The sequence below is a fragment of the Astatotilapia calliptera genome, chromosome 20 (genome assembly GCF_964374335.1).
Source record: "Astatotilapia calliptera chromosome 20, fAstCal68.1, whole genome shotgun sequence".
Classification (NCBI taxonomy): Eukaryota; Metazoa; Chordata; class Actinopteri; order Cichliformes; family Cichlidae; genus Astatotilapia; species Astatotilapia calliptera.
In genome coordinates, this window is record NC_137441.1 from 13,067,147 (window position 1) to 13,088,515 (window position 21,369).

A 21,369-nucleotide genomic window follows, 5' to 3' on the forward strand; every position below is an offset into this window, starting at 1 on the left:
TGGTCAGAGAGAGCAGAGGGGAGAGAAAAACTGGGAAGCGCATTTTCTTTCCCCACCTCCTCCTCCACCTTCAAATTATTGTCTTTAGTGCCGTCCACTTGTTTGAGTGAAATGTTGGAAGCTGTTGAAACAGAATTGACTCTCTGAGCCGCGAGTTAATGAAAGCCTTGATTGAACCGCTCTTTATCTGTGAAATTGAATAATTTCCTTATTCATTGGTGGTATATTTTCACTAGTCATGCATCTTCTTTGTTTAGTGCGTAACCTGCTACAGACACGAAGACATACAGACAATCTAATCACTTTGTAAGCTGTGGGTTTGGGTTCATTATGCGAATTGGAGCAAAATCCTCAATTCAAGCGCCAGTTTCAACACATTTCTGTATCATCAAACAGATTTAAATTTTAGCCATAAATCTGATCACTGCTGTAGTCAAGCTTGATCTAATGATAAAACATAGAGCAGGATGGGTCTTGCTTAGATATATTTTAAAGGCTCGTTGCTGGCTTTGACGCTAATTGCTGGCTGGAGCTCAGTGCCGTGCTGCCCTGATCTATCGGGTCATGGGAGCAGATAGGGAAGCTGTGGCAGACCGCCAGCAATAACAAAGGGAGTGAGCCAGACTACTAACCATAAATCTGCAGCTACCACCAATTTCCAGCTCCCGCAGGTGATGGGTGAGCGTGTGTGTTTGTGTGTCTATGTGTGCGTGTTTATAAACAAAACTCCAAAGGGTAACACTACCCCACTTCAGAGCAACATGGATATTACACCTCTGAATATCTTGGCATGGGCCCGGTCCTGTTTATGGAGAAACACGGCTAAGAGTATAATTAGCAATTCAGTGATCCTGCAGGGTGTCTGACTTATCAAAGAAGGTGGTATTTTGTTCTTGTGACTCAACGAGTCTGAAGTGACTGTGGCCTCTGTGTGGTGGGGTTTTGCACCTGACTGGAAAACACTGCAGGTGGATTACCTGGAACAGTAGCTAAACTACACTGTTTGTTTTTAAAAAGGCGTGTTTTGATGTAAATAATAGCATCAAAGGCTTCACGGTGTAAATCTTCAAAATCCGCATTAGCAGAACCAAAGGGCACCTTGTAACTTTAGAGCGCCACATTCAAAGTATCCACACAAAGCTGGGATTTTTGCCCCTGTCATTCATGTTCGATCGCTCCAAGTGAAAGTAAATGGGGGACGCGTATAAAAAGGTCTCGGAGACGCAACTGTTTTGTTCCTGAGATAGTGGGATGTGCGTCTTGCACACAAAACCCCTAGTTTAGTTTTAACCAGAGCCTTCTGAGCAGCTGCCTTTTCTTATGCGTGAGTCTTTTGTATCAATATTATGAAAGCTGAAAGCCTTTGTCAGACAGAGACAAGCCCCTGTTATTATCCCTTCACGCCCTTTTCCCTTTATTCTAGGTAGATTATCACTGGCAATGACACATGATATGGCTAATCTACTGTAAATTAAACCTGAATTCTCATGTGTCTCCGTTTTTTTTTTTTTCACAAAGGAGGTAGGGGAAAGAAAAAAAAGTTTTTTCACAGAGAACATGCCCATTTGGACAGTCTCTAATTTACAGCACCGCTGAAAATTTTGTCAGTCAGTCCTTGGAGGGTACTGGGAGCAGGTTTTCCATCAACACCTTCGGGGCCACCTCCTCACTCCACTTCCAGGCCAATGAGAGTGGAATCTGGAACGACTGTGGGCTTTTGCATCGTTAACATTTCCCTGACACGCTGGCCGGCCTCTCTTGGAGACTACCCTGCATTTTCTCTGCAGCGCTGGAGTTGTTGTAGCAACTGGTGGCCCAGAAGTGAATGAAGCAGATGTGCGAGTCATCTATCACCTGACAGCTCCCACTCCCCCGACTGAGCAAGTCATCACTGTGACAGTCCGCCCAAGCAGTCTCATCAATTACCCCTGTACCCTACCATTAGCGGACAAACACTTTTCTTCTGAGGCACATTCAGCTCCTTCCCAGTGTGCGAGATGGGCCCTCAATTGAGCCTGAATAACTTTCCCCTCTCAAAGAACATCTCTGTTTCTGCTGAGCATCGCACACATTGTGCTAATCCTGGATTTATCGCCATGGTAACTGCGTGATATTAACAAACATATTTATTTTGTGATAATTATGTCAAACTGTTATGTTTATCTGGATGAAGTAAAAGCACTACCAGTTAAGGGATTCTTTTTTTTATGAGCAATTAAAGTAATTAGAGCCATAAATGTTCAACGGCTTCACTGCATCACTTTTTATGGCAACAATATGGCAGCTAGGCTTCCTTTTCTTTAATTTACAGTTACTGATAAATTCACTAAGACATGCTGACTCATTCTGAGACATATCACAACTGTTCAAGTGTGTTTTATCCACATAAAGCTATTTCAGAACATTTCTTTATGGCATAATCGATAAAAAACCGATGTGTGAACAAGAAATAAGGGAACTCGTGTCTTGTAAGTGTTATTCTTTTCCTGTATTCCATCAGTAGTAGTCATGAAATGCAGTAAACACAGACATTTGAACACTTATAAACAGTCTCTATCTCTTACAATATACAACTATGGCAGCGACAACAGGGGCCAACTTACATATATCAGCTTCTTTTTTTCACGGGGGTATTAAAACAGACGTCGGGGTCAGAATGCGACCTTGAATATGCAAAATATATAAATAAAACATTCATATAAAAATAGGCTTTTACAAAATATACTCTATTAACCAATGCTTACCAAATATGGAAAGTGTGCCTGTGGTTTTTGTTTGTTTGTTTGTTTTTGATCAATGATTAAGTTAAGCAAAATCAGCTTGAAGTGAGGTGGAGGTGCCGCTGAAGACGGTCAGTACATCATACAAGTGCAGCCTTCTACCTCACGTTTCTAGACTAGCAGCAAACAGAGGGAAGACGAACTCATGAGAAGGTCAGAAGGTCAATTTGAGCAGCCTACAGCATTTTCATCTGGAACAACATTAGTCTACAGCAATACAGATTATTCCAGACAGATTCAATTCCAGTGTCTTAACCATGAACAAGGTTGGATTTCTCTAATAAACTCATGACATTTAGTTTTTGTTTTTTGTGTCCATATCGGACAAAATCAGTAGTTCTTTATAGAATAAATTAATATTAATTACTTTTCATTCTCTAAATACAAGTATGTTAAATATTCCAAATTGCTGCTTAATTTCATCTGTGCACAGGTGGCATTGGAACGACGGCAGTGTGTGCTGCCTGGCATAACGCCCACCATAATTTATCTGCATTGGCAAAGTCCAAGCAGTCAGCATGTCGGTACACGTCCATGTAGCTTAAAGTCTTGACATTTAATTTTAGAGACTCCCTTTGTGGTCACCCAGTCGCATATGTCGGGCTACATTTTTTTTCCCCTTTAACAGTGGTTGTCACAATGCTTTGCCACTACATCCCAACGAGCAGTCCAAGAAGAGGGGTGAAGAGCTTTTGTGCAAAAGAATCATGGTGCCTCATTTTTAGCTTACTGTATATGCAGTACAGTAGTTCCTCATGATGTGTGTAAAGACTGTAAAAGCAGCCTCTTTTTTTCTTGTAAAGGTTGTCCGTTAAAACACAAAAAACAAGACCGCTCACATGCATACATCTCACACACGCACGCACAGACTCACACACACACCATCCAATAAATATTCTCATTTGCATGTGTACACCTCTGTCCTCTCGCTGCATGTGTTGCATTTCACATAGCAGCACCACAGGAACTTGCAGTTGCACTGCCAGACCCGGGAGTACTGGTGTGTGTTGTATCCTCGACCGCAGCACATCAAGTCGCAGCCGCTGATGTGTTGCATCATTGTCTTGTTACACACCCTTCCCTGTGTCCCCAGGCTCCCCGTGACGGGGTCCGCCTCACAGTAGTTAGGAGACTTGTCTATGTACACCAGCTCTGTATCCGTGGGCTTTCGGTAAGAGTACGGCTTCTTGATCTTGAGGAATTTAGGGCGCTTGTTGCGGCTGGCTTTGACTGGTTCCACGTGTACGGCGTGGGCATATTTCTCCTTGAGAATGTAGCCGAGCTCGCGGAACTTGGGAAGTGTAGTCCAGCAGGTTTTGGTTGTGCAGGAGCCCGAGACACCATGACACTTGCATTCCAGTCGCATGTTCTTCTCCAGCACCTAGACACAGAAAAGCAGCTTAGTAAGGTAGTAAACACACTCCAGTGATGACTATTTTACAATCAGTTCCTGTACTATAATGATGACTTCACTGGTCATATTAAAATCAATCAGAATTTGTGTGTAATTAAAATTGAAACTACACAGCAAATTCAATAGTGTTAAATGTTTTGGTGTTAATAGTCTTCTTGCAAAAGTAGAGTTAATTTTACTCTAAGCAGAGTCACATTCTTTTAATGTAACTCTGAGGTGTAAAATGATAGTAGTTAAAATCGAGTGTTAAAAATGAGTGTTTCTCTGTCAAATCTGGAGGTGTTACAATGGAAACATTAACTCTTGACCTCTTAACTCTGAACTCCTACAGGGGCTATGACACCAATAGAGTAAATTCACAGACTCCGCCCCCAGCACGGCTCCAATCGAAGCTGAAGTGAAGCCGTTTCAGAACATTTTGCTCTACATATTTGAGTTGTTTGCCATGCTTGGTAAGTCATTTTTTCAAGGATTGTTTCAATTATTATTATGAGCTTTTACTTCTGTGGCTCTTTGGAGTTGAGACAAAGCTGTGTGAAAGGCATTAGCCATGTTGCTCGCTGATAGCATAATATTCTGTTTTAGCTAGCTGAAAGGTATTGTTTGCGGGCAAATACCACAGCCTTGAAAAAAGCTTGCATGTGAATTTTCAGTCAAACCTTTGGTCAAATACACCTAAAACAATGTCTAGAATGTGAAATATTGGTATAATGGTGCTACTTGAAGCCTGAAAATGATCGCCCATAAAATAAAAAAAAAGAGCGAACAGCAGTAGCTGACGTCCTGACTGGGTTCTACGTTAGCATAGATCCCTCCAGAGTTTTGTGCACACGGTTTAGGTAAAAATTAAAAAGGTTGAGGTTTTACATTTAGTTCAGTATTACCTGTTGCCTGTGTCTTTGTCTTTTGGGAAAATACTTTACACAAGTAATGGCTCAAAGAGGATTCCTTTTTTTTTTTTTTTTTTTTTTTTTTTTTTTTACTGTGCTGCAATTGTTTACTGGATTATTTGTGCCATTAATTAGTGTCAACTAATTTTTATTCAATCTCCGCACAGGATATGCTTGTGAAGATGGAATATGGGGGAGAGCAGATGTGCGTTGAAGTTCCACAAAGGGATGAATGAAGGACATGCATATTGTATTGAAGAAATAAGTGATGAGAATGCTGTTATTTGCATTTACCATGTCAGACCTTTTGATAAACAACATTCTAATGAAAGTGAGACCATGTACACTGTTACATCTTTCAGAAAATGTTTTGAAATTGTGGTGCACAGTTCAGAATAAATGTTTTTCAAAAACCATTGCATCTTTTTAGTAAATGTTTATTTCCAAAAGAAATTTCTAGAAGTTCAGAACAGTAAAATTCCCGCTTTTTAGAATGGATTAGAAGATAACTCTTACGTAGTTAAACTAAAATACTCTTTGAGAGTTAATATATAAACTCTTAACACCAAGTGTTAAATTATCAACTCCAGACAGATTTGGTGTTTAACACTAAATCAGAGTTAACGTACCAACTCTCCAAAAAGTTAAATTAACACTCTCTGGTGTGGACCCATATAGACACTTTAATAGTGTTGAAATCAAATCCGACAGTGTTAATTTGGACATGCTGGATTTGCTGTGTATGCTTGCATATCCTTACATAAAACTGTTTCAATCCATACTTCAGCGAAAAACGTGCAGCTTATTAAACAATGTGACTGACAAATACAGTACGGCTAGGGATTAAATACAGCCCCACCACATAACAGTGTGGTACCATATACACAGAAGCCAAAATAATGTATCAGATTTCAGGCTCTGTGTGTGTAGTTACCACACACACCACACAAATGTCAAGAGCGACTCAACAAGGCGCCGAGTGACTGGGATTACGACTAAAGCCTCAACTGATGACAATAAGAAGTGCCATTGACTAAACTACAGTTTTCTTTAGCAACAAGGTCAATTGCAGTTTCCGTTTTTTTCTGAAATGCTAGGTGTTTGGTATGCGATACGGTCTCCTAAAGCCATTCGTGAGAAATTTACGTGTCTGTGTTCTTGACAAGTAAACTGTAAGGAGTAAAAACCCAAATACAGACGTGTGAACAAGGACCAAAAAGAACAAGTTTTCCCTGAGCAAACCACTTCATAAAAACATTGGCTTCACTCCCTAATCCATCACTTGTCCTGTGACCAACACTTGTGACAGCCATTGTGTGGACGTCTTCGACCAGGGAGCTGTGAACGCTGCTCCTGCTCAGTGTCACTGCTTTTGATTAGCATAAGTAAAGGAAAACAGAGAGTCTATTTATTTGCAGAAAGAATAGGAAATAAGTGAGACGGCTCAAAGTTTGAATCCACGAGTAGTCCTTTTCGTTGGGAGGCAGTTTAGCTGTCCAGAAAAGCCAATCTGAATTCACCGCCCTGAAATGGGTGCAGAAAATTATCTGCTTGGTACTATTGTGTTAGGAGGCTTTTCAGCCTCTGCGTTCAATGTGTCGGTTGTGGGAATCAGGCTCTTTTGGCAGAGTCAGAGAGGGAGAGAGGATATGGGTTAACTTGGGCAAAGCCTTAGCTGTTGGACACATTATTCCACTCAGTTTCCAACTTCTAGACCTACTGGAGTCTCTTTGTCATTCTGCAGCGTTATGCAACCATCCACACAAAAACACAGGCACAGAAAAAAGATTAAAATTAACATCTAATTAAAACTAACTCTAACAAAAACTGTCTAAAATCTAGTTTTCAATATAATATTGTTGGCTTCTATTATGTTTTCATGTTGTGATCATTTATGTTTTGCTTAATTTGTTTGCTTGGGGTTGTTTTTGCATTTTATTGTGAATAAAAATATAATAAACTCTGAGAATTGACGTAAGCAGTGAATTTAACCTGTGCATTAGAAAGTACGCCTCCATAGAAGCAAATATTACCCAATGACAAGCAGCCCCAATCGCTAAACTGTAAACAGCCCCGAGCTGCATGTGCATGCACATTGCACCTGATGTGTGTTTGTGCGAACAGAGAAATTGTGGGTGGGGATTGTCATAAAGGTAACTGTATACTGTCCCAGTGGTGCAAAACATGAGGGGGACTGGGCTAATGCCTTTTTGTACTGTGTCAATCTGTTTTCAGTTCAGAGATCTGGGCTGTAATCAAACCCTGCCACTTAGACAGCTAAAAGCAATCTTTTATTCCACTCCTTGTTTAAGCTTGGTCCCACTGCTCAGTGCTTTGACTCACTCCTATCAAAGCATTACCAGCTTTAGACTACTTAAGATGAATTCACCATTATATTTAAGTATGGAAAAAAGGATGTGGAGATCGGAGCAGGACTTTTTCAAAGTCCTCTTGCTAATTACCTACCTTGCGTCCCACCTCGTTATTATGGAGGTTCATGAGTGTCCTTGCATTCTGTTTGACCTCCCGTGCGTCAATAAATACTTTGGAGAAGCCTAAGCCGTAGCTGATATCTGCTGAGCAGCCTCCCCACTTCCATCCTTGGTCTTTACTGTAGAAACCCTGCTTCTCCTTGTCACAGCTACAGTCACTCAGGTTACCCTGTGTACAGGCGGCTGTGATTGCATGGGCCACCCCTGCTGCGATGATGGCGTAGGTGAATGCAGCCTCTCTACTGCCTAGGGGAGCGGGGAAAAAAAGGTGATGAATACTATGATAATGATGTGTAATAATAAAATGTAGGCACACATTTAGATTTAATTAAGAGGGGAAGATTATAGTGTTTCTCCTTTACTATAAAAGAAATACCACAGAATGTAAGAGGTTGTTTAAATAGGAAAAAGAGGTCAATTATTAACAATATGTGTGCTTACATTACAGTCTTACTAACATATCGCTCAAGGGCTACAGTGTTTCGAAACCTGACCCGGAAACTGTCGTGCCCGTGAACCAAAATGTCTGCAGGCGTACCGTCAACAAAGCCGTATGAATAAGAGAGTTGTCGGCAAGGAAGGGCTATTGATCCACTTAGAAGCTGTCACATTCTGTGTAAACTCATAAGGCAGTCACATCAGAATCTTCATTCTGCCGTTATCTAGTTCCAGGCCCAGCTGACAAATCATTTACACACGCGATAATATCGACAAATAACTAAAGGTTAATCTGAAACGGCTCAGACAGGAGTCAAAAGACAGAACCTGAAGCAAAGCTCCCAAGTCGAACGAGCTGAGAGACAGTCTAATATCGCTTTTAAATGTCTTATTTGAAACCTCAAGTGTAATGTAAACAAAGCAATTCAATGTTGAAATGTTCCCAATATGTATGTTAGCATTCTCAAACAAAATCAGCAAGTATGATGTTTTAGTTTCAGATCTATGATTCATTATAATGCAAACAGGAAACCCCTAAGTGTCTCATCCATCATATCTATGTGTAAATAAACTCTTCTTGTTACTATTTGCTCATAACAAACATCATACCTTCTTTATGCTTCCTCCAGCCACCAAGTTCACTACGTAAAGCTGCCGTGTTTTTGATAAACAACTTGGATGTGAGCCCTTGCCATTGAAAAAAAAAACCTCATATTGAGGCATCAATTATTTGGACGTTTTTATAGACTTGATGGGCTCAGAGCCAAAAAAAAAAGGTGTGTCGGGGTAGTCAGTTCTGGGTGCACCGTTGTTAATTTTTCCCCTCCACTTCTGAGTGCATGGGTTTACCACAAGAGATGGTATGAATACTTCATAACCTTGTAATGACAGAAGGAAGATCTTTAAAAGAAAGTAGAAAAAAAATCAAAAACCTGTACGTGTTGAACTAGGAGTGCCAGTTTACTCACACTTCAGCCTCTCACTATGCAGTCTCTTTGTATGTTCCTCATCTCAGACTAGTGCAACTACAAAGTTCAAGTGCAAACATAGCCGAGGTCTAAACTGTCTCAAATCTAGTGCACGTTGCGTCAACATTGTGTCAGTCACCCTGCTCATTCATTTCCAATTGTTGCTTCCAGAACAATAGCAAGCTACACAGCTCCACTCAGCCCAGGGATCAACAATGGTTTTCATTTACAACCATTCATCTTCTAAGCTAAATCTGATCAGTGAAACCAATCTATTTGGTACGGCTGTCCAAGCAATAGAGTTAAACTCCTCTTTTGGACACACAGACCAAAACTCTGGATTGGCTAAAAGCGCTCATTCAAAAGGGGACAGACTGTCAAGTGCATTGTTTTCATTTTAGAAGCATGAAGAGATAAACTTTTCTTTCCAAAGCAGCAGCCTCCAACAGCTGGCCCAAGCTACTAACCATTGTGCATAGGGCTATTTGTGATTTTTAAATTTTATTATCTTTAGCTGGGGATGGAACAAAAACATATTTCATGTTTTTTAATGCTAGGTAAAAAGTTTGACAAAGCCACCTCTGTTGTTCTAAGCCTTCCACTACCTGTAGCCATAAAGGCATCATAAGATAAAATGCCTTTAGTCTTGAGCAAACACTTTCCTTTCCACTATCTAATAATCTTTAATCCATTTTAGCAAACAAGCCACAAAACTTCAAAGATAATTGAGCATCCCCTGGAGGGAGTTCATCCCTCTTTACAGGAAACTTTATTCCAGCTGCAGGAACTCGATTTGGATTTATTTGTTTCTCTTATTTAGTACTTTCATGTCTTGCTTTCCTCTTGGCTATTCCTCACTGTAACTTATACCCGTGGTAAGACCGACATCCTTACAGTGAGAGCCACCCATCACTAGAAGGATAAAGACCAGTGGAAATGTGCCTCTAGAGACTCTAGGGGCTGAAAAGAAAAGCTGCCAACAGTGGCAAGAGTTTTGTTACCATGCTGGACTCAGATACCTCGGAGAGCCCTACTCATTGAAACGTGGGGCGCAAGACTAACCCAGATGTGAATGACTCCTGATAGTATAAATCCAACAATGTATTAATGAAAAACAGATGATTTTTCATATTTATGATGTGCAGGTGCTTGACTGGTGACAGTGAACACACACACACATATGTGATGCATGTCAATTTTTGGAGGTAAATCATAAAAAGAGCCAAATGCAAAGGCTGTTTTACGCACAATGCGCAAAGGTGGTTAATACACTGTGTTTGCTGTTGGGAGGAAAACTAAAGTTTCAGAGAGAAGGCTAAGCAAACGTTAACAGACAGCAACATACCCACTTTCAACTCTTTTCCGAAGACAGTCCTTTCTCCAAGCGCAGAGCAGTTCCAGCGCCCGTTTTTGAACTGAAACTGACACTCGTTGATGCCCATTTGGGCTCCCTCTCCGATGACGATAATGGCATCGGGGCGACTCTGGCAGATAATCCGTTGTCTTGGGGCCAAACCCGGGATCTTGTTACAGATTATACTCGCACCTAGGGCCACCACCGATGAGAAACCACTGTAAACGGAAGATGGATATGACTGAGAAAGCAGCCATCAGCTTCTTAGCTTTGTTAGCTTAATTTTATTTTACATAACAGTCTAAAAACAGATGCACCCCGAGTTCCTGTTTGGTGTTATAAATTGGTGTAATACTCCAAGCATTTAACACGTCCGTGTGGATTAAATATGCTTTTACTATGTAATTCCAAATCAAGAGGAGATGGAATCAACATAATTGTTTGTTTTTCTTTACAATAGATTCTATCATATGTGCGAGCTCAGGTGCACCGCAAGAGTATTTCTGAAACTTACCTACAGTAGCATACAGTTTCATATCATTTGAACTATTATGAATGTATGCGTTTTATGATCATTAAGGCATAATAAAGAAAGCGTGATTCACTTATAAGAGCAACTGCCATGTAAGTCCACGCTCCTCGCTGGCTTTATTTATTCAACTGCGTGCTTCTACCTGCTTTTGAGGAAATACGGGGCTCAGGAGTGGTTTCTGAAGGACCGACAGCATTTAAAAATCCGCCAGTCCTCAGCCTTTAAAGTATTTTGTGTTGTGACTGACTTACGGCAACTGATGAGAACTCAAATGAACGCTGCTCACCCGATTTTCAAGTAAACAATTCCCAGGCAAAGTAAAACTCTTAAAATCCAGCGTCGTGTTCTCCGACTCATTTCGGCCCAGCTCTCAGTTTCATGCAACGATTCGTGGAGCTGATTAATCACTCGGTTCCCTTACGCTCCGGTCGATCACGACTCAGGTAACTCCAGAGGAAGTCCAAAGTGACGAAAAGCATAAAAAAGAGCAGCAGATGTTTCGGTACTTTTATAAATCACCGACTAGGGTATCATCCAAAAATCCCATTACGTGGCCCCTATCGCCGGGCCATCTTGTCATTGCGAGGGTGTCACAGGTAACTCTTGGGGTGAGCAAGTGCGATTATCTCTGTCTCACAGTTCCTCTACTACCCGCAGGTCTTGGATATTTATCTGCTTCATCTATCTGGGGCGTGTTCATAGGAGCCATGGGGCCCTGCTGAAGAATCCCGCCAGGGCTGAATCTCAACAGAAACACTCACACACACACGCTTTCAAGCCTGCACACTCCTCTCTTCTTCATTCACCTTGGCTGATTAGGGTTTACCTAAAGGGCGATATTAATAACTCAACGCGTTAACTCATTTTAAAGCCTTCTACTTTTATTTTGCCCAGGTTAACATTTTTGGATCACTGCATTTAACTATGTTTATGTCACACTTTCCAAAAAGAAGAGGAGCAAAGTAAAAAGAAGAATATTTAACGATCCTGATTAAAGCCAAGATCAGATTTTTAAACCGATTAGAGAATCTGATTGAAGAGTAGCCCACTCTCTCAACTCTTTTTGACAACCCCCGGTTAAATTACGCCTTTATTGAATTTTGTATGTGGATTTATGTTGTTTTTTTTAAACCCAAAAGTAGAATTCGCCGGTCTCTTGTCCACGCACAATGCGTCTGGTGCGCGCAACCTGTTGTGCGTCTCCGTCCCAGACTCTGTGGATCGCCTGTCTTTGATGATGGCGACATCTGGTGGTGCAGCGAGGACACTGCGGGTTAAAGCGAACTCTCCCTCCTTGTCCCTGGATTCCTTCCGTAGCTTACCCGTTTGCTGTCGCACTTTCTCTGTAACTTACTGAGGAGAAAAAATAAAGACAGTCTCTGCGGGAATATCTGTTTAACGCCGTATCGATGCCACCATGGACTCCTGTGAACCGCAGCTAATCGATGACTGCCTGATTCAAATTTTTACATTTCTTACCCAGGAAGATTTAATTAATGTTTCAAGTGTGTGTAAGGTAAGGAGTGTCCACCATGCGGAAGTAGCGCCAAAATAACAAAAATTGTGACTTGTGTCTGATTGCAAATCTGTATTTCAGGATTGGCATGAAGCTGCAGAGACTCCTTGGTTATGGAGGTGATTTGTTTGCCAGTTTTATAACATAAAGCGTGATATTAAAAGTCGATGGGCGTGGAAATCGTGATAACGCGCATGTAAACATTGGACTGTGTGCTCTCCTCAGGAGGATGTGTCTGCAGCGCTGGGGTTTCTGTAACCTCGCAGTCTTGGGGAGTGAACAGGCGAATCACTCCTGGAAGAGATACTTCCTGCGACGATCCCACTTGGAGAAGAACATGACGAAAGGTCGCACAGGAGGCTATACCTGCAAAAGCCTCAGGGGGCACACAGGTGTGGTCTGTATGTGTGTGCGCGTCACTGGAGTCTCCTTTACATCATTGTTAGTATAGTTAACTAGAACTAAACTAAAAGAAGGAGGGCAAAATATTTTAGCTAACAACAATTTTTTTTTAAAAAAGAAAGAAAGTGGAGTAAATGAATAAATATCAGGAATCAACTTTAAACACTGAAAAATGAAATTAAGCTGAAAAGGAAATAAATAAACGTAAAATAATCTTGTATTAATCTTGACTGCTGAGGAAAATGTCCGTGCCTTTTACATGCTCAATGCAATAAAAATAGAAACAAACTCTGAGTATAGTGACAGCCAGGATTGTCAATCACTTCAAACTTACCAATCTCAGCCTGGAAAGGATCAAACTCTTACAGTTGGAGTACAACTATAAAGATTATACAGTGCAGTATCTCATATATGAGAACCTTGGTGTAAAAGGGAGAAAGTGTCATTAATGGATGGGGTAAGAAGTAATTACAGATAATCCAGTAACCACCACAGCTGGAAAAGCTCCCTTGTAACGCTCAGTCCTGCGTCAGAGCAGCGAGCCCGCGGATGATGCTGAGGATTTTCCTCTCAGACACCTCCGCCACAGGCTCAAGTTCCACCCCCAGAAGATGACCAGCCTTCCTGGTCATCTGGATCAGTTTGCTGGCACAGCTGCTTTCACCCCGCTCCCCCGGCATACTGCTGCATTAAAAAAAAAGTAAACGTAACAACATACTTGCCACCATGGAGTGACAGAATATACACAACTCTGCAGATTGTGAGAATGTTATTAAAACATACAGTTTATAATTATCTTTATTTGTCAACAAAATAGGCACAAAGAAGTCGACAGTTAATCACACATTTGTGACGTAAAACCCGTTATGAGCTTATTATTAAATCTACCCCTAAAGACAAAAATACTCAAACTTTGTTTATTTTAAAAAAAAATTAAACTGCGAAACGCAAATTAGCAACTGATCTGTAGAAACTAACTTAACTCAAACTAAAAATAAAACCAAAATTAAAATAAGTTAAAAAAAAATAGCAAAACAAAAATGTGACAATTCAGGCTTGCATGCCGTTCTTTATGTCTATTTTCTTTGTCTGTGGTCTGTTTTCCTTTCCATCAGGCCAGGTTGTGGGGTTTGTTTACCTAAAGGCAATTTCAAGCCAGCTTCCAGATTTCTGGAGCCACAACGCCACAGTCTGCAGTGCTTCTTCTGATGGGACGGTCCGAGCATGGAACATCCAAAACGTCAGTGCTAGAAGTATCTGCACCATTGCAAAGTAGTGTCTTATTTTTATCTGCTTAACATAAATTGTGCATTCAGCTAGATAAATATCGCCTTTGCTTTAAACTTCTGACTTAAATTGAATTTCTGACCGGAAACATATCAAATCTGAACATTATGTGTCAAATCCTGGTCTTTTCTGTCCGTACTGAAGCTTGGAGGATACATTTCTAATAAGTCATGAGGTTTTTTTGTTTGTTTTTTAGATCTTCAGTGCCACAAAGTTAACGCAGAAATACTACACGTGCTGTACTGTTCTGTAACAGTATATATCTTTATTGCTGAGCCAAAATCTCTCCGACGGTTCTCCTGTATTGTTTGAAAGTCTTCTGGGAGAAATGTTTGTCACTTAGGCAGTAACACACAGTTGCACCCTTTTTTTTTCTCAGGGTGAGCCCCTGTGGTGTAGTCCTGTACAGAGTCCTCTGATGAAGATTTTAAGTGATGAACAGCATGAAGTTGTGATCACAGCAGATTCTCAGGGCCTGATTAAGACCTGGCAAGGCCAAACTGGCCAGGAGTTGGCCTCCTTTTCTACTTCCTCATCACACTGTACACTGCTACAGTACAACATAGACAATGATTGGTTTCTAACCGTAAGTAACCACAGCATTTCTAAGTTTCTTATTAGAAAATGAAATACAATCATTTTAAAGTAAGATTTATTATATTGCCTTCCAGGTTGGAACTGGTCAGGGATCTGTGTGTACACTAGCAGGTCCTTCGTTGACTAAAAAGTCCAGTATTATAGTGTATGACACCTTTAGTGTCAACATACTCCTCGCTTCACCTGACAAGAAATGGATCACAGCTGGAACTACGGAGAATAACGATTTTTTTCCAAAGGTATTTGTTTATATTGTCTTCAGCGGCTCTGCTGTACGCTGATTATTTTACCACATTACCTCTGTATAAGTGACTCATGTAGAAAATATATGTTGCACAGTTGGAGTAGTCAAAAGCATTTATAGATATAGAGTTCTGCATTTTGTGTTTTGTTTTTTTTTCTGCTAGGTGTTTTACACTGAGAGTTTGACCTCTCCGTCGGAGGATGAAGAGCCCCTTTGCCAGTCTGTGCCAGTCATTGGGTGCCGGGCTGCTGTCTTCATACCCACCCAGCCTGCCAGACTGGCTGTCCTTCACCACAACGACCTCGAACACAAAAATGATATAACCATCTTTGATATCATCATGAAAAAGACTAAGTACAAATCCGAGATCATAGGTGAGGACTCAGATATGTGCACACTAACTAGTAAAAGTCAGACTTTAAAACACAAAAAGGAAAACTCTTTACAGCCACTGCAGGTACTTGAACATATGCAGTTTGATGTATTTGTCGTTTTGAGTTTTGCTTACTTCCTCGAATAATAAAAATTCCATGATTTCAACACATATATAAGATAAGTAAATTAGAATAAAGTGTTAAAGAAAACTGTGTATCTACGTTTGTTTCTGAACACAATATTGGTGAGTGATGTTTCAGGGACAAAAAAGCCCGACATGCCAAGTACAGCACTCACTGCAACTTTGAAATACCAGAAAGCAGCGCACCCACAGATCTGTTTTAAAGGCGGTTTTTCAACTGGAAAAAATGATGTACCAGTCTTATTGCTGTAATTTTAGATCCACATGTTAAGCCTAGACTTTCTTATATTTTCTTAAATATTTGCCTTGTACAAGTGTAATCTGAGTCTCCTTTACATTTTAGTCCAGCAGGTCGAGTCTTTCCCCTTGACACTGAATGCCTTGTCCTCAAACATCCTCCTAGCAGCCAAGGATAGCAACTGCATAGTGCTGGCAGCTGGTGAACAACTATGGGTTTACTCACTGAAAGGAGTCATGCTTGCTAGCTTTAAAGAACATACTCTGCCAATCTCTTCCATATGTGTGGTAGGCTGTTTCCTCATTTGGAATTCAGAGACATTCCCATTAGCTGCTGAAATTCTTGATTTACATAATACCATTTTTGTGAAAAGTTCACAATATTAGTGCCTGTAAATGATTGGTTTATGTTGTTTTCATGTTGCAGGACAGTTTTCGTGTTGTAACAGCATCCAAGGACCTTTCCTTACGAGTGCTAACCTGGAAAAATGACAGAGACTATGGGTTGACACTGGAGAGCCGATACCACTTACTGGGAGGCTCTCACACAATGTCCAGGTACTGTAAGCTGTGGTCTTTTAGTATCCCTTCTGTATCAACACTATCCATGCCATTTTATCATCAATAATTACTGAAAACAAGCATGTCTTTGACATTATGACCTGAGTATCACATAATATTTACACCATACTCTGTTCCAGAGGGTTTACTCACGTCGCCTGTGACTACTCCAGCATTGTGGCATCGGTTGAAGGGAATGATGGAAAAGATGTCCTAAAAGCTTATTCCTTCAATGCCTGAGCATCACAGCCTCACAAAAGTGCCTGCATTTAGTTTGCACCACTCACTAGAGGGATCAACATTTCTTTTTTTGTTATATGCATTTTCTTTGGTAGCACTATGCTTATAATATAAATGAAAGTAATACAGTTAAGGATCCCTGTGGTACTTATGAGAAAGGCATCAGTAGTATTGTGTTGTGAGAAGTCTGTATAAGTGTAAGATTTGTGTTTGAGCGCTACGCTTTTAGAGCTGAGGTATGTGTTGAATGTGACCAGGCTTACGGCCCAGCATACTTAAAGAATACAGTATTCTGATCAGCTGTTTTTCACTATGTTATTTGGAATCTACTGAGGCAGGTTAACATGTAAATGTTTATATTACACATTAAACAACTTTGACACAAGGCACAAAAGCATCCTTGTCTTTCCACAGTGTCAGTGCACCAAACATAGATTAGTGGCTATATATTATGTTACAGGGAAGGGAGACGTGGGCGTCTCATCTGCTTCTACTGCAGATCTCATGTCCTCAAGAATACACCTTAAGACTCTGATCATGGACTCGTACACTTTGCTGCTGTCCTCTGAATTAATATCCACCTGTTAAAACACAAACGTGATTCTTGAGTTGTCAGAACAAACTAGAAGCCGTACATGAACTGAATTATTCAATTGATCACAAGTGATTCAGTGTGTTGGTTTTTGTTACCCAGGTGAAAGCCTTGATAGTACGATTCAGGAATGTATTTTCAATCTCCTCTGGTATTTTCAGCATGTGAGCCATGCAATCCAATATGCATGTTAATGTTTCTTTAGGGGCCTAAGAGAAGATGACAAAGAGGATTACACTAAACACTTTGGAGCAATTTAATGTGATACTGCTTTTGTATTAAATCTTAAACTGCACACACTGACCTGATCGAGTGTGTTTAGGATCGTTTGAGCATCCGTCTCGTCGGGGTTCAGGGCTTTGGCATCCTGAATAGAGATGACTGGCTCTTTAAGCTGCTCTAGCCACGCCCACATGAGTCCAGTGAGGATGAAGGGATCTCGCTCCATGCACAGCCTTTCCCATGCACCTCCTTGATTTAGCTCTGCCTGCATACGTGAATACACGTGTTTCTGTATTAATCCATTTCAAGATTGAGTGGGTTTCTGTTATTCTATCATTATTATTACTATTTTGTCACACAGGAAAAAACTATACATGGCAAAGACAAAAATGCTTTGGGAGTGGCTTTGAACAACACTCCATGCAGGTGTGGCTGTGAACTGCATACAGACAAAGCATTGTGGAACTAAGCTACATGCATGCTTTCTTTTTCTGCTATCACCACTCTAATACTAATGTGAGTTAAATACCTGCCAAGTCAAAACTTTTCTGTTGTGTTCCTCATGCCCATCGACAAAAAGGTCCACTGCCAGAGCTTGTGCCACAAGCAATCTCCTGCAATCCAGGGACAACTCTGACTGCAGGGTGATAAATGGCACCTCTGATTGTTCCTCTTTACCTTGAGATTTCACTCCATTCATTCCTAGCTCTTCCCTCTGCTCAGCCTTCCATCTGGACAATATGCTACCCTTTTTGGTAGGTTCATTGTTTCCTACTGACTCGCTACGTTGGATTGTTTTCCTCTTCACTTTCTTCAGCAGAATGGCTCCATCTTTTTGGTTTTCCTCATTCTTAACGCACCAAAGTGAGCCTGTTGAGTTGTGGGAGGTATCGGATGTGTTGCTACTACAACCATGAGACTGGGAAGCGGGGAACTCAGATAGGCAAATGAACATTTCAATATTGCTCTGTGACAGGGAGGTCAGAGGATGCGTGAGAAGGTTCAGCTCTGACCCCAACCGTCTCAAGTCGGACTCACTGTAGCTCAGACTTTTACGATGGTAGAAGATGGGGGGCTCGTTAAAATGTCTTGGTAAAGTGGGTGAACCTGGTAAGCGGGGTTCCTTTATATCAATATCCATCTTCTCGATAATGCTGAGACACATTTCAATGTCATGGATATCAGGGGCCTCCAGAATATCTTCCTCAATCACCTGTCGATTCTCTGCAATGTCCAGCAGCAGCCTAGACACTAACTTAACAATCTTTGGCAGGTGCCTCAACTCCTTCCTCTCATAGCCATGCAGCATATGTCTCTGACGGTTCAGGTACTGGGACAGAGTAACTGGATTGGATCGAGGCTCAGCACAGGAAAACACACTCCTTAAGGGGTTAAGGAATTGAACAAATTGTCTGACACAACGCAGCTGACCTCGGGTTTGGATGGAATTAGGGCGTTTGGCACGTACATATAAAATAGCCTGGTTGGCTGTCATTCTAGTAGCATAGGCCAAAAAACATGCTATCAGAACACCTGGAGGGTCAGAAAAGACATTTTGTTACCTCTGTGTAGTGTGCAGATGAAAGATTTTACCATTTCAAACAGATTTTATAGGAAACTACACGCAAAGCTACCTGTTCTGCCGAGACCAGCGTGACAGTGGATCGCTATTTTTCCCTCTTGCAGCGCAAAGGCCATGACCTTCACCATGTCCAGCACAGTGCTGAGGCTGGCCACGCCATAGTCACTCCAACCAAAATTATAGAAATAAACTGAAATTGCAAAATGTTTTTGGTTAAATTTACTGAACTCTACACTGCTGAATCAGGAATTTCATAAAGCACTTACTGTTATTTTCCATGAAGACCTCAGGGAGGTATGAAAACCCACTCTGTAGCTCCAGTGGATTGCCACAGCTAGCATGTTCACCAGGGATCTGCAAGTTGATCACTGTTTTAATACCATTCCTTCACATACACACACACACACACACACAGATAAAGAACACTTCATTAGTCTTATTTTATCTGAGCATTCTCAGATAGACGTTGAAAACTGCTGACCGCAAAGTTTCATATACCTTCTGAACTGATCAATAATGTTATACTTCTCAATGATTTCTGTTGAAGGTCTGGACATGGCAAGAAGGTGATCAGTAATCCTACAACAACAGTGGAGTGTATGTTACATAGCAGCCACCTTTCTCAGTTTACCTAACAGGACTTCAAAGAGACATTAAAATTGAAAACATCAAACTCAAACAGAGAATTCTGGTAAATTAACTACTGAAGCACAAAGATTGCCTACCAGGATGAGTAGAGGCCCCTAATGGCCTGTTGGTCATCACTCCAATAACTTGGATTGTCATACTTGCAGGCTTGACCTCCACAACCGATTGAGCACTGCATATGCCCAGGGACAACATAACGTATGGCTTCTCCTACCATTGTGTACTTTGATCTGGGGGCTCTGACTGCAGTTATTATAGAAAAATAAAAGGGAAAATAATAAAAAATATATAATATCACACATTCATTTCTTTTAAGCTTCCTTTGCTTAAATCTGTTCTCTAAATGTAAATCAGAGTTATTTGATTAGAGATTTGATTAGCGATAGTGTCAAAATCCTTTAAGAAGTCTCAAATACACAACTGTTGCACAGCACAGAGATTGTCAAATGTAGGCTGTACTGTAACACCTAAATAGTTAAGATCATCAGTGCTCACTTATAAGTGTTTAATCCTTGTTTGGCATTGCAAGTTATCAGCGCGTTGCAGTAAAAATAGCTACTGTTCTGGCATGACTTTGATGTGGCTTTATTGGTGAAGTAAAAATACAACTGTAGCTCATCAGTTAATAACATTTTAGTTATTAAACTGAAGGGTTTGCAGCATTTGTACTATACTTACTGTATTCCATCAGAAATCCACCTCTTGTCTTTGCATGGGATGCCATATGAACAGTCACAAGGCTGACGGTCATAGCAGAGCCTTGATCATGGATTCTAGAAAAATGTATCTCATAAATAACTGGATGTCAAAACTCATAATCATGTATGACTGATACTGAGAGAACAAAATATTTTTAGATGTAACATGTTACAGAGAACTGTTTTCAGCAACAGTCAAAGATCAACATCATAAGTCACTTGCAGTCAAATGTAAAGCATATTAAACAGTTTCAAAGGATTTACCATCAGCCATTGTTAGCTTTTTCTCCCCCTTTTACCTCATCATATTACAGAATTTATTCTTACCCCTTAAAACCAGCATGCAGAAGAACCAAATGTCAAACAGCTTCAATCAATCGAATAATGAAAACTAAGTAAATAAAAAGAAAAATATTAAATCAGTTATTTACCTTCAGCAGTTGACTCACGAACATTCACAGCTGCTAGTGCCACCATTTCTGACATCAACCTCAACAGCTCTGACTGGCATCTTTCCATCCCCGGCTCTGCGTAAAGTCAATCCTGTGGCCTTACTTTATTTGATTCGTCGCAGATTATCTCCTGTGGGGGCAATACAAGTTCCCCTCGATCCTGTGTGCTCCTTTGTGAGAATCTATCTATCCCACCAGACCGGGAATAAATAAATATGTGATATGTTTTGAAAAGAAGCAGAGATTGTGTCCCAACTAGTTACGTGTACAAGATCCTTAGCCTGAATGTAAGGATATTCTTGACTCCTCCCAGATTAGACTACTAATCTTATCAGGAACGGGTATAAAAGAGAGCCTCTACTCCTCAACAGAACACTAGCCACATTTGCATTGCCTTCTAATGATCTAATGCAAATTTTGCTTTTTAGTACACACATAATATTCTCGTAACACCTGACCAAACTGGATTGCACTATGTAGACTATGCATTTTATTAACTATAAGAACATTTTTAGATGTGAACAGACATGAAGAGATTTCTAATATCAGTACACTTAAGCTTCCAAACTCTGCTGTGACAAATAGTAGGATCATAGTGGCATAGCAAGTTGGTAAAATCTTATTGGCTTATCTTGCTAAAGCTGGTTAGCTTCAGGTTAGAGAGGAGAGATCAGTTTATTGTGTGGAGCTTTTCAAGAGACTGCAA

The 21,369-nt window shown here is 40.7% G+C and overlaps 3 protein-coding genes and 1 long non-coding RNA gene across 4 annotated transcripts; 2 read left to right on the top strand and 2 right to left on the bottom strand.

Annotated features, from left to right (window-relative positions):
- Positions 1-2,466: 2,466 nt before the first annotated feature.
- LOC145423217 (protein Wnt-7a) lies at positions 2,467-11,554 on the bottom strand. Its single transcript, XM_080295443.1, has 4 exons — positions 11,155-11,554; positions 10,328-10,554; positions 7,551-7,822; positions 2,467-4,161 (listed from the first exon to the last, which is right to left on the bottom strand). The coding sequence occupies exons 1-4, from the start codon at positions 11,223-11,225 to the stop codon at positions 3,679-3,681; spliced, it is 1,053 nt and encodes a 350-aa protein (XP_080151569.1). The 5' UTR covers positions 11,226-11,554; the 3' UTR covers positions 2,467-3,678.
- LOC145423219 (uncharacterized) lies at positions 4,330-5,500 on the top strand. Its single transcript, XR_013904321.1, has 2 exons — positions 4,330-4,646; positions 5,252-5,500. It is a non-coding gene; the product is annotated as an uncharacterized LOC145423219 (long non-coding RNA).
- Positions 11,555-12,122: 568 nt separating the features above from the next.
- On the top strand, positions 12,123-16,863 carry fbxw12 (F-box and WD repeat domain containing 12). The gene is made up of 10 exons (XM_080295442.1): positions 12,123-12,384; positions 12,466-12,503; positions 12,610-12,776; positions 13,902-14,026; positions 14,453-14,659; positions 14,745-14,909; positions 15,078-15,288; positions 15,775-15,956; positions 16,096-16,226; positions 16,370-16,863. Exons 1-10 carry the CDS (start codon positions 12,286-12,288, stop codon positions 16,467-16,469), a joined length of 1,425 nt encoding a protein of 474 aa, XP_080151568.1. The 5' UTR covers positions 12,123-12,285; the 3' UTR covers positions 16,470-16,863.
- ptpdc1b (protein tyrosine phosphatase domain containing 1b) lies at positions 13,567-20,936 on the bottom strand. The gene is made up of 10 exons (XM_080295441.1): positions 20,643-20,936; positions 20,192-20,286; positions 19,591-19,756; positions 19,364-19,444; positions 19,132-19,250; positions 18,918-19,055; positions 17,813-18,816; positions 17,366-17,548; positions 17,160-17,270; positions 13,567-17,050 (listed from the first exon to the last, which is right to left on the bottom strand). Exons 2-10 carry the CDS (start codon positions 20,262-20,264, stop codon positions 16,919-16,921), a joined length of 2,007 nt encoding a protein of 668 aa, XP_080151567.1. The 5' UTR covers positions 20,265-20,286; positions 20,643-20,936; the 3' UTR covers positions 13,567-16,918.
- Positions 20,937-21,369: the final 433 nt, after the last annotated feature.

What these genes read in the sequence shown, in the direction of transcription:
- fbxw12 (XM_080295442.1), top strand. Translation starts at nt 12,286, where the DNA reads ATGGACTCCTGTGAACCGCAGCTAATCGATGACTGCCTGATTCAAATT. An exon ending in GAGACTCCTTGGTTATGGAG is followed by an intron (nt 12,504 to 12,609) that starts GTGATTTGTTTG and finishes TGCTCTCCTCAG; the next exon opens with GAGGATGTGTCTGCAGCGCT. An exon ending in CAATCTCTTCCATATGTGTG is followed by an intron (nt 15,957 to 16,095) that starts GTAGGCTGTTTC and finishes TTCATGTTGCAG; the next exon opens with GACAGTTTTCGTGTTGTAAC.
- LOC145423217 (XM_080295443.1), bottom strand. Translation starts at nt 11,225, where the DNA reads ATGAGTCGGAGAACACGACGCTGGATTTTAAGAGTTTTACTTTGCCTG. An exon ending in CGGAAAAGAGTTGAAAGTGG is followed by an intron (nt 7,823 to 10,327) that starts GTATGTTGCTGT and finishes CCGCTCCCCTAG; the next exon opens with GCAGTAGAGAGGCTGCATTC. An exon ending in ATAACGAGGTGGGACGCAAG is followed by an intron (nt 4,162 to 7,550) that starts GTAGGTAATTAG and finishes TTCTGTGTCTAG; the next exon opens with GTGCTGGAGAAGAACATGCG.
- ptpdc1b (XM_080295441.1), bottom strand. Translation starts at nt 20,264, where the DNA reads ATGACCGTCAGCCTTGTGACTGTTCATATGGCATCCCATGCAAAGACA. An exon ending in AGGGGCCTCTACTCATCCTG is followed by an intron (nt 19,445 to 19,590) that starts GTAGGCAATCTT and finishes CTGTTGTTGTAG; the next exon opens with GATTACTGATCACCTTCTTG. An exon ending in GGTCTTCATGGAAAATAACA is followed by an intron (nt 19,056 to 19,131) that starts GTAAGTGCTTTA and finishes TTGCAATTTCAG; the next exon opens with TTTATTTCTATAATTTTGGT.